At 36.2% G+C, this 12,534-nt stretch overlaps 1 protein-coding gene and 1 pseudogene across 1 annotated transcript; one reads left to right on the plus strand and one right to left on the minus strand.

Annotated features, from left to right (window-relative positions):
- The first annotated feature begins 316 nt into the window (after positions 1–316).
- Positions 317–1,910, plus strand: LOC110753212 (serine/threonine-protein kinase 52-like; annotated as a pseudogene).
- A 413-nt stretch (positions 1,911–2,323) lies between these two features.
- Positions 2,324–8,306, minus strand: LOC110753238 (ubiquitin-like-specific protease 1D). Its single transcript, XM_021954095.2, has 14 exons — positions 7,658–8,306; positions 7,220–7,271; positions 7,022–7,089; positions 6,671–6,936; positions 6,515–6,554; positions 6,204–6,283; positions 6,073–6,105; positions 5,876–5,971; positions 5,517–5,619; positions 4,987–5,084; positions 3,816–3,938; positions 3,582–3,696; positions 2,959–3,066; positions 2,324–2,824 (listed from the first exon to the last, which is right to left on the minus strand). The coding sequence occupies exons 1-14, from the start codon at positions 8,009–8,011 to the stop codon at positions 2,732–2,734; spliced, it is 1,629 nt and encodes a 542-aa protein (XP_021809787.1). The 5' UTR covers positions 8,012–8,306; the 3' UTR covers positions 2,324–2,731.
- Positions 8,307–12,534: the final 4,228 nt, after the last annotated feature.

A 12,534-nucleotide genomic window follows, 5' to 3' on the forward strand; every position in this document is an offset into this window, starting at 1 on the left:
GCTTAATCTATTTAATTTTGTAAATTTAGGGCAGGATTATCTTCTTAAATAATGAATAGATTTTACTTTTGCACCACATCGTTGGTGGGCCGAACACAAATGTGATAAATGGTTTAAAGGTCCATTTTGATATTTTGGGGTCTGTATAAATAAATAAATAGTTCTAATGCTAGGTGAAAGAAAGCAGTCGTCTCTGGGTTGTGGTTAAGGCTTAAAGGTGCCACCCATAGTTGGGGCCCATCCAGGACCACCTCATAGTTTAGACAAAAAAAAAAAAAAAGCAGTCGTCCATTTCTTCAAGTCTCATACTAAAGAAATGGCATTGGCAATGGCACCCAAGATTGACGTGAAAAGTTTGGACGAAAAGTTAGAGAATCTCCACCGACTGTACTCTATGAAGAAGAAGAAAGAGTTGCATGATGAAGAAAGCAACAAAGTCATCAACATGAGAGCCATGGCGACCAAAGAAACTCCTCAAGAAGAATGGCAAATGATCATTCTAGAGAAACTTGTCGTGAAACAAGTTTTTGCCGGTGGAGGCTTCGAGTCTGTGCATAAAGGCATCTATGATGGACAAGAAGTTGCAGGTGCGGTGATTATGTCTATGTTTACATGCGCAAATTCATGTATATATATATATATATATATGTGTGTGTGTGTGCGCGCACAATTTTGTCAAACTTCACCGAAGGTGTATCTTTTTTCTTTATTTTTTCCTGATTATACAGTCGAAGTGATGGAGTGTGGAGAAGACGGCCGAACAAAATCTGAAATAGCTTCTTTGAAGAAAGATTTTAGGCAGGAGGTTTCTATTTGGCATAAGCTTGATCATCCTAACATAACTAAGGTACTACGACAATGGTTATTTGTTTTTGCTTTTCGTTCTTCTGTCTACTCTCAAATATTTTTATCTTTATTTGTTATTAATTCTTTTTCTTTAATTTTCTTGGTGATTAGTGTATTGGAGCCACAACAGATACCGACTCTGCCTCTGTTATTACTGAGTATCTTTCTGGAGGAACCCTAAAAGCCTTCCTCATCCAACACCGGAAAAAGAAGTTGCCTCTCAAGACAGTTAAACGGTTGGCAGTTGATCTTGCTAAAGGGTATCTCTCTTTTCCTGCATATGTTATTTGTCTTTGTTGATTTCTCTCCCTGCACCTAAGTAATACTGTAATAATACATACGTTTATACCATATATTTTTCAACATATATTATATATGCAAGTATACTATTACTAATGATATATGTATGTATGTGTTTGCATGCAGATTGATTTATTTGCACTCCAAGACGGAAAATGTGGATGGTAGGGTGAAGATAGCAGACTTTGGAGTTGCTCGTGTTTAGGCTTCAAAGTTAGCAGAGATGACAGGCTACACGGGAACCCCTGGATACATGGCCCCTGAGGTATCAATTAATTCACTTTCTTTTTTATCTACTTAGATTTTAAAGGCTTGCCCTAGACTTTAAATTATATATTAATTGCAGCAATCTGATCAGTACCAAATGTTCTGATTGGATGATATGATGATGATGATGATGCAGGTCTTGGAAAGTAAACCCTACAACAGAAAATGCGACGTTTATAGCTTTGGGATTTTCTTGTGGGAGATGTATTGCTGCGATATGCCCTACCCTTAACATCACATTCTCCGAATTGACTTCGGCTGTTGTTTATAGCTTTGGGATTTGCTTGTGGGAAATGTATTGCTGCGATATGCCCTACCCTTAACATCACATTCTCCGAATTGACTTCAGCTGTTGTTTATAAAGTGTGAAACAGTGCTGGGATGGAAAACCCAAGAGAAGGCCAGAAATGGAGGATTTTGTTTCCATGCTAGAGGCAATTAACACGTCAAACAGTGCTCCTTCGGGTTGCTTCAGCTTCTTCGGCTCAAGACGCTAACAGACTCATTTCAACGTATTAATTAAGTTGAGATTGCTGAATTAAATGACAAAAGAAGGGAGTATTACTTAAGTTGAGATTGCTGAATTAAATGACAAAAGAAAGGAGTGTGGTACTCTTTCCTTGACCGGATTTTCCTCCTTCTAGAGGTTTTTTATGACAAGGTTTTAACGAGGCCACTAATTTACTCCTCTAGTCCTCTGATTGTGCTGGATGTATTTTAAACAGTCAACATGAAGCTGATTTCAGTTTGATCCCAAAAAAAATGACAAAAATTGATTGATAATGTTTATCATTTAAGTTTCATCAGCACAAACGCAAGTGAAAATTAAAGTGAAGTGAAAATGAAAGACAGAACAAGGACAAAAACACGCTAAAAGAGAGATTATAACTAAGTAAATGGCGGAAATCACTTCAAAAAGACAGCTTCACTCGTTAACATACAATGTAAATTGTGAACATTAGCTTAAGAAGTCCGCCATGACTTTTAGCCCTAATTTTCTTTCCTACTATACAGTTGATGAAGCATCATGCTAACTCACCAAGAATGGTCAGTAACGTAAATGACTAAGATGTACGCCTTGTCCTGGGCAAACTGGTATCCTCCCTCTCGTTAAAATGGCATTTAAAACCAATTTTCCAGGCTATACAATTCTAAACTCAAAAGATCATTTAGACAGCTGTTTGAGCTATACATGGATGAACACCTGATTTAATGCAGCATTGGTTGCCACATTTACACCAGATTCAGTCAGGATCCATTTACCAATTCATTCTTCAGAAGCACCAGACTGTGGAGAAGATTCTTTAGAGCAATTAACCTAATGTGCATCTCGAAATTCTTGTATGAGTAGCTTCCGGATTTTCATTCTCAAACTGGAAGCCTCTTCAGGTTTGAACCACCGCTTGCCAAACTGAGAATTCAAAATAATTAATCAAGGAAAGGTCATAAGAAACACAGCCATATGGAAAGAGAAAAAAAAAAAAACATGTCTAAGATCATTGCTTTTCTTTTTAAGGAGAGGTTGAGAACACAAGAACCCTGTACCATTGCTAAATTTTTCCTTTGCAGCCTTTGAGGAGCCTCTTCAATGAATCGCTCCATGAAGAAAAGTACAAAGAGACCACAATCATACTCATTTCTCTGTTGGGGCACCTGGTAGGAGATACCAAAAGAGGTAAGCTTCAAACCAACCAAGTAAGGCTACACACTCAAGCCCAACAGTCCCCTCGTTTTGTGATAGCTGGGTACCATTCGACAGTTACCAACCATTCCAACTTACAAGGCACACTAAATTTCTAAGAGCTTTATGATGTTATACAATTTTAACACAACACTTGTCAGAAATTAGATATACTTGTAGACTGCACACAGAAACCAGAAAACAATCTAAATATTGGTCGTCCAACGTCAACAGATTCAATTGGTTGAAAGACTAGAAAGCTTCTAATGCAAACATCTTAAGTTGAAAACACAAGTGAAACAGAAGTATTTGGAGGAACAAAACTCAAGAATATGTGTCTTTCGTGGAGTAAGAATAAGGCATATTTCATGGCAATTCTGATAATTATATGCAAATTGGATATGTAATATGGGGCATAAAAACAGTTCAAAATAGTATTAATGGCATCTTAACATTTAAATTTGAAGCATGTGAGGACAAAATGTACCGCAAGTTTTTTCTCTTCAATTTTATTGGGAAGTTGGTTCCATATACTGTCTGAAATAGGAATATCTGAAACGGCGACTTCTTGATCCAAATAGTTCCATTCTTCTTTCAAATAGCTACATAGCACATCAGTATCAAATCCACCAGTGATGACTAATTGAAAATAACCTAGCAGGCAGAAAATATATGATAAAATTATATCTCAACGAGTCAGGAAGGGCATCTTTTGTCTCACCTTTTAATATTTTGAAAAACTGATCTGGGAGAATGGACTCCTAAGGAATCTAAATGAAGTACAATTGGTCCAGATTCTTCTTCCTTGTCAGGGATACAAATAATCACTAGACTCCAATGTACACTGGACATGTCAAATACCATAATAAAGTCAAATGTTTGGTAATTTAAGTCAAAGAAGGTATGAGCTGTGGGACACAGAAAGCATACCATGATAATTAAAGAGAGTTCCACGACAAAATTTTGACGTTGCGCATTTAATTAAAGAAAAAAATACATGAGCTTTCTCTAACAACACAACACATGTATAGTGAATATGTAGCAAATGTAATAGGTCCATATTACACAAAGTGAATGCATATTTACAGTTTAAATAAACAATTAACAGTCGCATACTAAAATGTCCAAATATTTGGTCTAATTCCTTTATTCTTCTAGAGGTATTGCTAATTTTCACCAGATCAGTTTATCAAAGCATTTAAAATTGATGAATATTAATATATTTAACCACTCATTTATAGAAGTCCTTTTTTTCTCGAATGTTTTCTCTTTCTAAATTCATTTTGTGTTTGTTACCAATCACCCAATTACAAAAGTCACCCACATCAACCCAGCATCACCAAAGTTAGACACAGTATATATCCGGCCTAATACAACACAGGTAGAAACTAAATGAAAAATCATCTGTCCTCAGCAACGCAGTCAAGTCAACTAACCACGCCTGAGACCTAAATCTGATTACTCCTACCAAGATTAATACAATATTATTCATCTGATTGCCAGATTATGGCTTGTACCACATTCTTGTGAGCCTCGTTCGGATAGTGGCAAGTAGAAATATATCTAAGACAAGCTTCTTGTGTATAATTGCAAGTCTGGCCACGAAAGTAATAACCTACGATATGCTAAGTATTTATAAAGAAAATGCACGCTGGAATTAAAAAAAATTCCAGACACAGTTTCCAGCATTTCATCTCTCATACTATATCAAGTAACAATTGAAGAAAAAGCAATTGTGCATGTATAGATGTCAAATACTTTATCCGAGTATGACCTTTCTAACAAGTTTTTTCCATGGGCATCCGCCACCGTTTATCTACCCATGCACAATCTGACAACTACAAGCATATATTCTTAGGAGTAACAAGAGAGAGAGGGAGAGAGAGACTTACTCTTCATGAATCGGAATAAGTAAATATGCCTTCTGGAATATATTAACACCCTTCCACCACCTTCTAAACTTACCAAAAAGTTTATCCTTGTCGTTCCCCTACATAGTACAAGGAAAATGAGACAGAAAATAAGCAGGGGAAAAGTGGGAATGATGTAGCCACTGCATAAAAAATGTTCAAATAAGTAATTTAAAAAAAAGAAAAGAAAGAGAGAGAGAGAGAGAGAGAGAGAGAGAGAGAGAGAGAGAGAGAGAGAGAGAGAGAAGGTAAGCTCTTCTTTGAATAACTTTTAAATGTCACTGCCAAAAAGTGCATAACTCAAACGATGCCACATATGTTCCACTGTTTATGAAACTAGAAAGAGATAATATGGTAAGAATAGTTGTCTTACTCTCTTAAAACTTACAAAGTCTCAGCCATATAGGCGACCATTTTTTTATACATATAACGGATTCTGAAGTTCTAACAACTACCCCAATTTTTAAAAAAGAAATATCAACCACAGAAGATAGAACAAGATAAACAATTACCTTATATGCAACAGCCTCTTTGAGCTTCTCGTAAAAAAATGTATTAAAGAAATGGCAGTCGAATATTCCCCTGTCCTTTGAGGATGCTTGTTGCTGTAGATATCTAGTCAAAAGATCCCACAAGTGAGTAAGTATTTAAACTTGATAGTGCCAAACACATCCAGAGAAATCATTATCAAGGGGAGAAATTACTCCACACATTGCCTTCAGATATTACAACAGCACATATGTGATATGGGAAAAGAGATACATGTGTACTTTTACTAAATGAGGAAAACAAATTCAACGTTAAAGAAAGGAATATACGTTTCCATTATTTTGTCCAGCAAATAGGCATTTATGGTTCTAATTAAGTTTACCGGATGTAGAAGTTCATAATAGTCGATGTCAAGTAGCATCCAGGATCAAGGCACTTGATGTCCGCATAACAAATTTCTACAGATTCTGGATCTCTTCTGAATAAAATAAATAAATGAAGCACGGGATGAACAATAGTACTCTAAATCCTCAACATTCAAAGAGGTTTCCTTGCATCATCCACAAAGAAATTATGTACCTTGATGGGTAGTAGATCTTCGTCTCTTTCATGCTGGAAAAAGAGCCAAGGTAGACAGGTTATTGTTGATAATAACTTCATATTGGTTAAGTCTGAAACGTGGTGAAAAAAAAAATTGAAATTCTAGATACCATTCAGGAAGTTCTTCTGCTTCCTCTGTCGTGTCCATAGACTGAGTTTCCTCGTCATCCACAACAACAATGTTCTGAGCCTGTTATAATCATGAAAACTATGGATCTGATTACTAAATGTAGAAAGACTGGAAGTGAAAGGATAAACCCTGAGGCAGGACACACGGTCCCCTGATCACACCGAAATACATCCAATTGTGGAAAAAACTTCACCCACCAAGACAACTTCTGAATAATAACAGTAGTTTCCAACTGAAAAGGAGGTGACAAGAGATAAATTGCAGAATGAAATATAACACAAGATCTTGTACCTTCCTAGGCCTCAAACCATTTACTTGAGAAGCATCATTCCTGCCAGAAAAAAAAAAATATATATATATATATTTAAGAAATACAAATTATCAAACTAAAGGGGTATTAGTCATTAGCTATTCAAGCCTGCTAAAAGAAGCATATAGGAATGTTACCTTGTGGCACAACTAGACATGTTCTCCCCACAGTGGCGAAGTGGATAAGGGGAAGAATCCATGCCTTTATGATCACCATTTGAAAGAGAGCATTTATCTCTTTTATGATAGAAATTGCTAGGGCATTGACGACGCAAAAATCTTGATGAAGAACGACCTTTATGTCCTCCCTTTTGCAATAACTCTCCATTGTTTTTCATGTTCTGACGGTTACAGGGATGTAAAGATGATTCTCCATGATATTCACTGGCTGTCCTAGAATCTGACTGCATAATAGATTAAGAATGAAGTGATTGTATTCCAACTTTAGAGGCCACTTAAAAAATTATAAAGCTAAATGGAGCTCATTACATTTTCTTCCAGCTTTCGTTTAAAAAGGGAAGCGAATGAAGCCTCCTCTCTGGAGCCAATAGAAGCACCTAAAAGTCACATTAAGGTTTCTTAAACAGGAGTTCTGAAAAACATATAATGAGATTTGCAATAGAACAGTAGCAAATTAAATGCAACCTATAATTCTAGTTAAAAGAAGATATCCATGAATGACCTTACCTATATTTCTAGAGATCACGGCTTGTGTGGGCTTCTCCCACTTACCAGTACCCTATTCAATGAAAACGAGATGGAGTCAGAACCCAGTTTGATAAATGCTTTACATGAACATTGAGAACTCTGATTACCATGAAGCAGAATTGATATAAAACCACAAATGAGGCTCCAATAAGACGAAGTAATCCAAAAAAGCATCAGTCTTTTACAATGACAAAACTCAGCCCATAAACCTTTGCAAACGTATCATCTTAATTTAGTGAGTACCGGCACAAACCAGCAGCCAAAAAATAAACCCAAAATTAAAACTTTCCGCTCAATTTTTCCTCCATTTCTGGGAAACCAAACAGAACATAAGGTACGGCCAGCCAAAAATCTTTAAACTCTACACAAAAAGCAAGCAAAGCAGAAGAATCAAAGTCTAAGCAACCCAAAACGCACCGTCCCGTCCCGTCTTAGTTTCCTCCGTCGCTCCCATTCGTCCTCCATTCGCTTAAGAGCAATTTGGAGCTTTTCGCCTTTGTCAGGCAATCTGTGGGCCATCTTCTGCTGAGTAAGCTTGTTCCGACGAATCGAATCATCGAGCTCGGAATCGGGCATGTCCTCGTATAAACGATCTCGCTGCTGATCGTCACCCATTCCAGACTGCTTAGGTGGCTCGTCGGCAGTGGAGGTCTTTGGCTTGGGCTCCGGCACGGCCACTCTCTCCAGTGGGTCGCAATGGTCATCGCGAGAGTCCAAGACGTTGTTCCAGTCAATATCAATCCCCCCCTTCTTACCCTTCTCTTCTTCCATGCATGGAATGTGAAAGCCCAAAAATGAGGGCTCTCTGAAACTCACTCTCTCTCTCTCTCTCTCTCTCTCTCTGTGTGATTGTGATTCTCTCACAAACTCACTGCCTCCCTCTCTCTCTCTCTCTCTCTCTCGTATTTGGGACTGTTAAGTCAGTAAAGTCTTGTTCTTTTTAGTCTTTTGGTAATATTGAGGTCAGCACACAGAGGATGACACACCATTTATGCGTTTCTGTTTCATCTTTACTATCACCCCAAAATTGGGTTCGTCTTCATCATTTTCATTTTCACGACACGAAGTTTGAGTTTCGCCCCTTCTGGTCCAGGTCATCTGGGAATTAAAATGGCCTAAATTTTAGTCCTGCCTACTAAACCCTAAAATCGTAAGCATTTCCCATGAGCCCATTCCATTTATTGTGGGCTGGCCCAGTTCATGATTTTTTTTGGGTAAATACCATGAGGTGTCCCCACACCTGAAGAGTGGGATTAATCCTCACTCGGGTTTCAGCTTGACACTGGCCACAAAGTGCTTCGAAAGAGTTTCGAACCCCTGTCATTGAGGCACTAGGTAGCTCGATAGCTGGAGGTGGCAGTTTGTCAGCTGTACCACACCTTGTGGTTAACCAGTTCATGATTCTAATTCAATAATCACTCCTCATTTTTGTTTTTAAAAATATTAGGTTTATTTGTTGAAATACCCCATGTGGTTTCCAAATTGTCTCAGTTTGCTCCCAGACATTTTAAATGACTCAATATTCCCCCTAAACTTCCATTCCATGACCAAGGTTGTCTCATTCCATTAGTTTTCACATGAAAATCATTATGGCTTATTTACTGTAGTACCCCTTGAAACTTTAGTTAAATCTCACTTTACCCCTCTAAAGTTAAAATGACCCACTTAACCCCCTTGACTGTGGTTTCGTATTCTACTTTACCCCCCACTGTTATCTCCATTAATAACTCTGTCAGTTTTTATGACGTGTTGATGAGCACATAATTATTACATTTGTTATCCCTAAATTTAAATTGTTAGTGCTTTAGTTAATTTTGTTTAAAGTCTTTTTATTCTTCTTTTTAGGTGGAGCTTCCAAACAATTAAATGCAATTGGAAGTTGTTAGTAAACAAATAAATGAATGAAGAAGTGGTGATGGCATTGATATAAATAAAACAAAAGCATTGAAGTGTGGTAGCCAAACAAATGAGGATGAAGATTTGGAGGGTGCTGCTAGCACTAGAGTGAAATAAACAAAGAAAGTGGAGTCATCAACACAAGTAATGGAAGCATTTGATGGCAATTGACGGGTGAAACACTTGGTAGTAGCAAGGTGGAATAATAGTTTAATCAAAGCAAGTTGCAACATGAGCAATTCCCATTCTCTATAAATAGAGTGTTGCCGTAGAAGGAAAACACACCAAGCCTCACAACTTGAGCTTTCTCTCCTTCCTCCATATCTTTCTAAGTTTTAATTTCTGTTTTTAGTTTTATTTTATTATGGGGAACTAACTCCCTAGCTAAGGCTAGGGAGAAAGCTTTTAATATAAGTGTGTAATTTTTATTAGTTTGATCCAAACTTAAGCTTTAATGTGAATTTGTAGTTTTTGTTCAAATGGAATTTGTAGTTTTCTTTTTAATTAATTGATGAATGTTTGATAATCTATTTCATGGGTTCAATCATGTTTTTCCCATTGTGTAGTAAAAACTTTCATGCTTTTAAAAGAGAAGAAAATTACTAAAGATTAATAGAATTTTGATGAAGATTATTTTTTGATAGTTTGTTGCCAATGGTACAAGTTATGCTTAGAATACTTCTAAAGGAAATTAAAAAGAGCTTTAATTATTTTGAACAACTACATTGGAAAATATTTTGTGAATCAAATTATTAAGAGTTGCATGCTTATGTTAAAAGTGGAACCCCAATGCCTTAGTGTTTTAATCAATTAAATTTTCTCTAAATCAAATCTTGCATAAATCTACCTCTCAATCATAATTGTTCTTTTTCATCTCTGTTATTTTCTTTACACTGCTCTCTGTGGATACGACACTCGAACTTCCGAGCTACACTGCTATACGACATCTCCCTTGGGTTTTGCAAAGTGGTGCGAACACGTGTCATGGCTATTTTAGTCTTTTTGCAACAAATGTTGATGTATCATGTGAAGAGCCCACTTTTTTTTTCCTTAAGTGGAATGTAAAAAAAATTTGTTCGAAAAAGTGGAATAAAATAATGTAATTCCTTTTTTTTTTTTAACCTTTTTTCCTTTCTTTCTCTCTCCCCATCTAGATCTATCTAGTTCTCTTTCAAATTCAATCCCCATCCTCGACGATAACAAAATCTTTCAGTTCTTCACACTCAAACCCATAAACTCAATTCACCAATTTCCCCCATAAACAACTACCAAAAATAATGAAAAATCTGATTTTGGCCCTTTTAATCTTCCTCCTGTTTGCTTTGTCAAATGGGTATGGAGGAACCAAGGTCTGAGGTGATTCAGTTCTTGGAGGTGGTGGAGGCGCATAGGTGGATGGTTTCTAGGATCAAGTACTATCTCAAGGTCTCTGTCGTGAAGGTGGTGAAGCTCGGAACAGAGAAAGAAAAAGGAATAGATAAAGAGAGATAGGGAGGAGTTGTTGGGGAGGGGGTTGGGTACAGAGAAAGAAAGAGGGAGAGAAGGGGAGGGGAGAGAAGTAATAATTTTCTAAACTTTTTTTTTTTCCTATTTGTTATATTTATTAAAATAAAATATTTTATTATTTTTTACACATGGCATTGGGTTCTATTTGTGCCACATCAGCGTTTTAACAGAACTTTTTAACAGAGTTAAGAATGGGGGGTAAAGTGGAACACGAAACCACGGTCAAGAGGGTTAAGTGGGTCATTTTAACTTTGGAGGGGTAAAGTGAGATTTGACTGAAGTTTCAGGGGGTATTACAATAAATAAGCGAATCATTAATTCTGCTGACGTGGCATGGGTAGTTTTTAAATGCAAAAATTTTCCTTAGAGAAATTATTTTAAATGTTTAAAAATAAATTAACTTTAAAAATTAAAAATTAAAAACCTAGCAACCAACTTCCCCCCTCCCCATTCCATTGCTTCAGAAAAGAAGAAGAAAATGAAAAATTGAAAAGGGAAGACAACCCAACTACTGCAAAGGGAAGCAAAAGACAAGATATTTTTTTAGATTCGTCCTTGCTCATCTCTCTCTCCCACCACTCCGTAACCACAACCGCCACTCCACATTCCAGCCTACCAATGAAGCTGCTCCACCAACCCACTGCCCCACAAACCCAATTGAAAAAGCCAAAATATTTTTCAAATCCATTTTCTTCATATCAACATTCATTTTTATATTTTTATATTGGTTTAATTCAATTGGGCAACCTTAGTCACGGAATGGAAGTTCAAAGGGGAGATTGCGTCTTTTAAAATTTCAAGAGGGGCCAAATTGAGATGATTTGAAAACCACATGAGGTATTTCAACAAATAAGCCAAAGTATTATTATGCAGTTTTTTTTTCCCCAAAAGTTGAACCTTAATTCTAACCCAAATAAAAGTTGGTTCGGTAACTTCAAGACAAGTTTTACCAATTTCAAAATATGTTCGTGGTTCTAATGATCAAAGTTGGGTATTTATGTCAAGGTCTAACAGTCTCACATGCTCTTACGTTAGTCAATATAAATTGTACACATGTTGGGCATAAAAATACTCTATTTAGTGTGTTTGTTGAGACTAAGGTCTAAAATATCGATGGTTTCATAAATATATGTAGTTCAAAAACACAGAAATTTCGATGGAAATGTCGGGAAATTATCGATATCAATAAAAATTAAATAAAAACCACGAAAATTGTAAGAAAAACTTGGAAATTTTTCTTGAAACTTTGGATAATGTTTATTTAGTCAATTATCTATTACTTTATCACAAAAAATTTGGAAGGAAATGCATTGCGTGATGGGTTTAACTTATTTAAGTTGATTATATAGTGAGCTGACAAACACTGTGAGTGTAGAAAATATGTTGTAATTAATGAAAAAAGATTAAACACACCATAATCATTTATTTATAATGATTTACTACAATATTTTACACTGTATACATTGTATGGTAAGATACATGAGTGACTTAGTACCATATAGAGTTCCTATAAGGTTCAAATTTGAGTTATTTACACTAACAACCCCTGAGGTTTTCGTCTTTTTCACAAAACTACTTGAGGTTTAAGAAATTACAAGAACACCCCTTGAGGTTTTTAATTGTTGGGTTAATTACAGTTTAGTACCCTATGGTTACACCCTTAAGGCATGTTAGTCCCTATCTTTTCAATTTTAACAATCACATACCCCGGTCTTTGAAATTTGTTACAATGTGGTTCTGCCGTTAGGGTTTCTGTCAAATCTCTCTGTTAGTTGCTTGCGTGGCACGATGGGTCCCATATTTTTCAAATTTTTTAATTTTAAATTTATTAAAATATGAATAAAATATTTAAAACCAAAAAATTAAAACTCTCTCTCTCTCTCTCTCTCTCT

Source organism: Prunus avium, chromosome 1, assembly GCF_965620075.1.
Source record: "Prunus avium chromosome 1, drPruAviu1.hap1.1, whole genome shotgun sequence".
In the NCBI taxonomy this organism is placed as follows: Eukaryota; Viridiplantae; Streptophyta; class Magnoliopsida; order Rosales; family Rosaceae; genus Prunus; species Prunus avium.

Coding starts and splice junctions, on each gene's coding strand:
- LOC110753238 (XM_021954095.2), bottom strand. CDS start 8,011: ATGGAAGAAGAGAAGGGTAAGAAGGGGGGGATTGATATTGACTGGAAC. Junction 5,972..6,072: donor AAGATCTACTACCCATCAAG/GTACATAATTTC, acceptor TATTTTATTCAG/AAGAGATCCAGAATCTGTAG. Junction 2,825..2,958: donor AAAGGAAAAATTTAGCAATG/GTACAGGGTTCT, acceptor TTGAATTCTCAG/TTTGGCAAGCGGTGGTTCAA.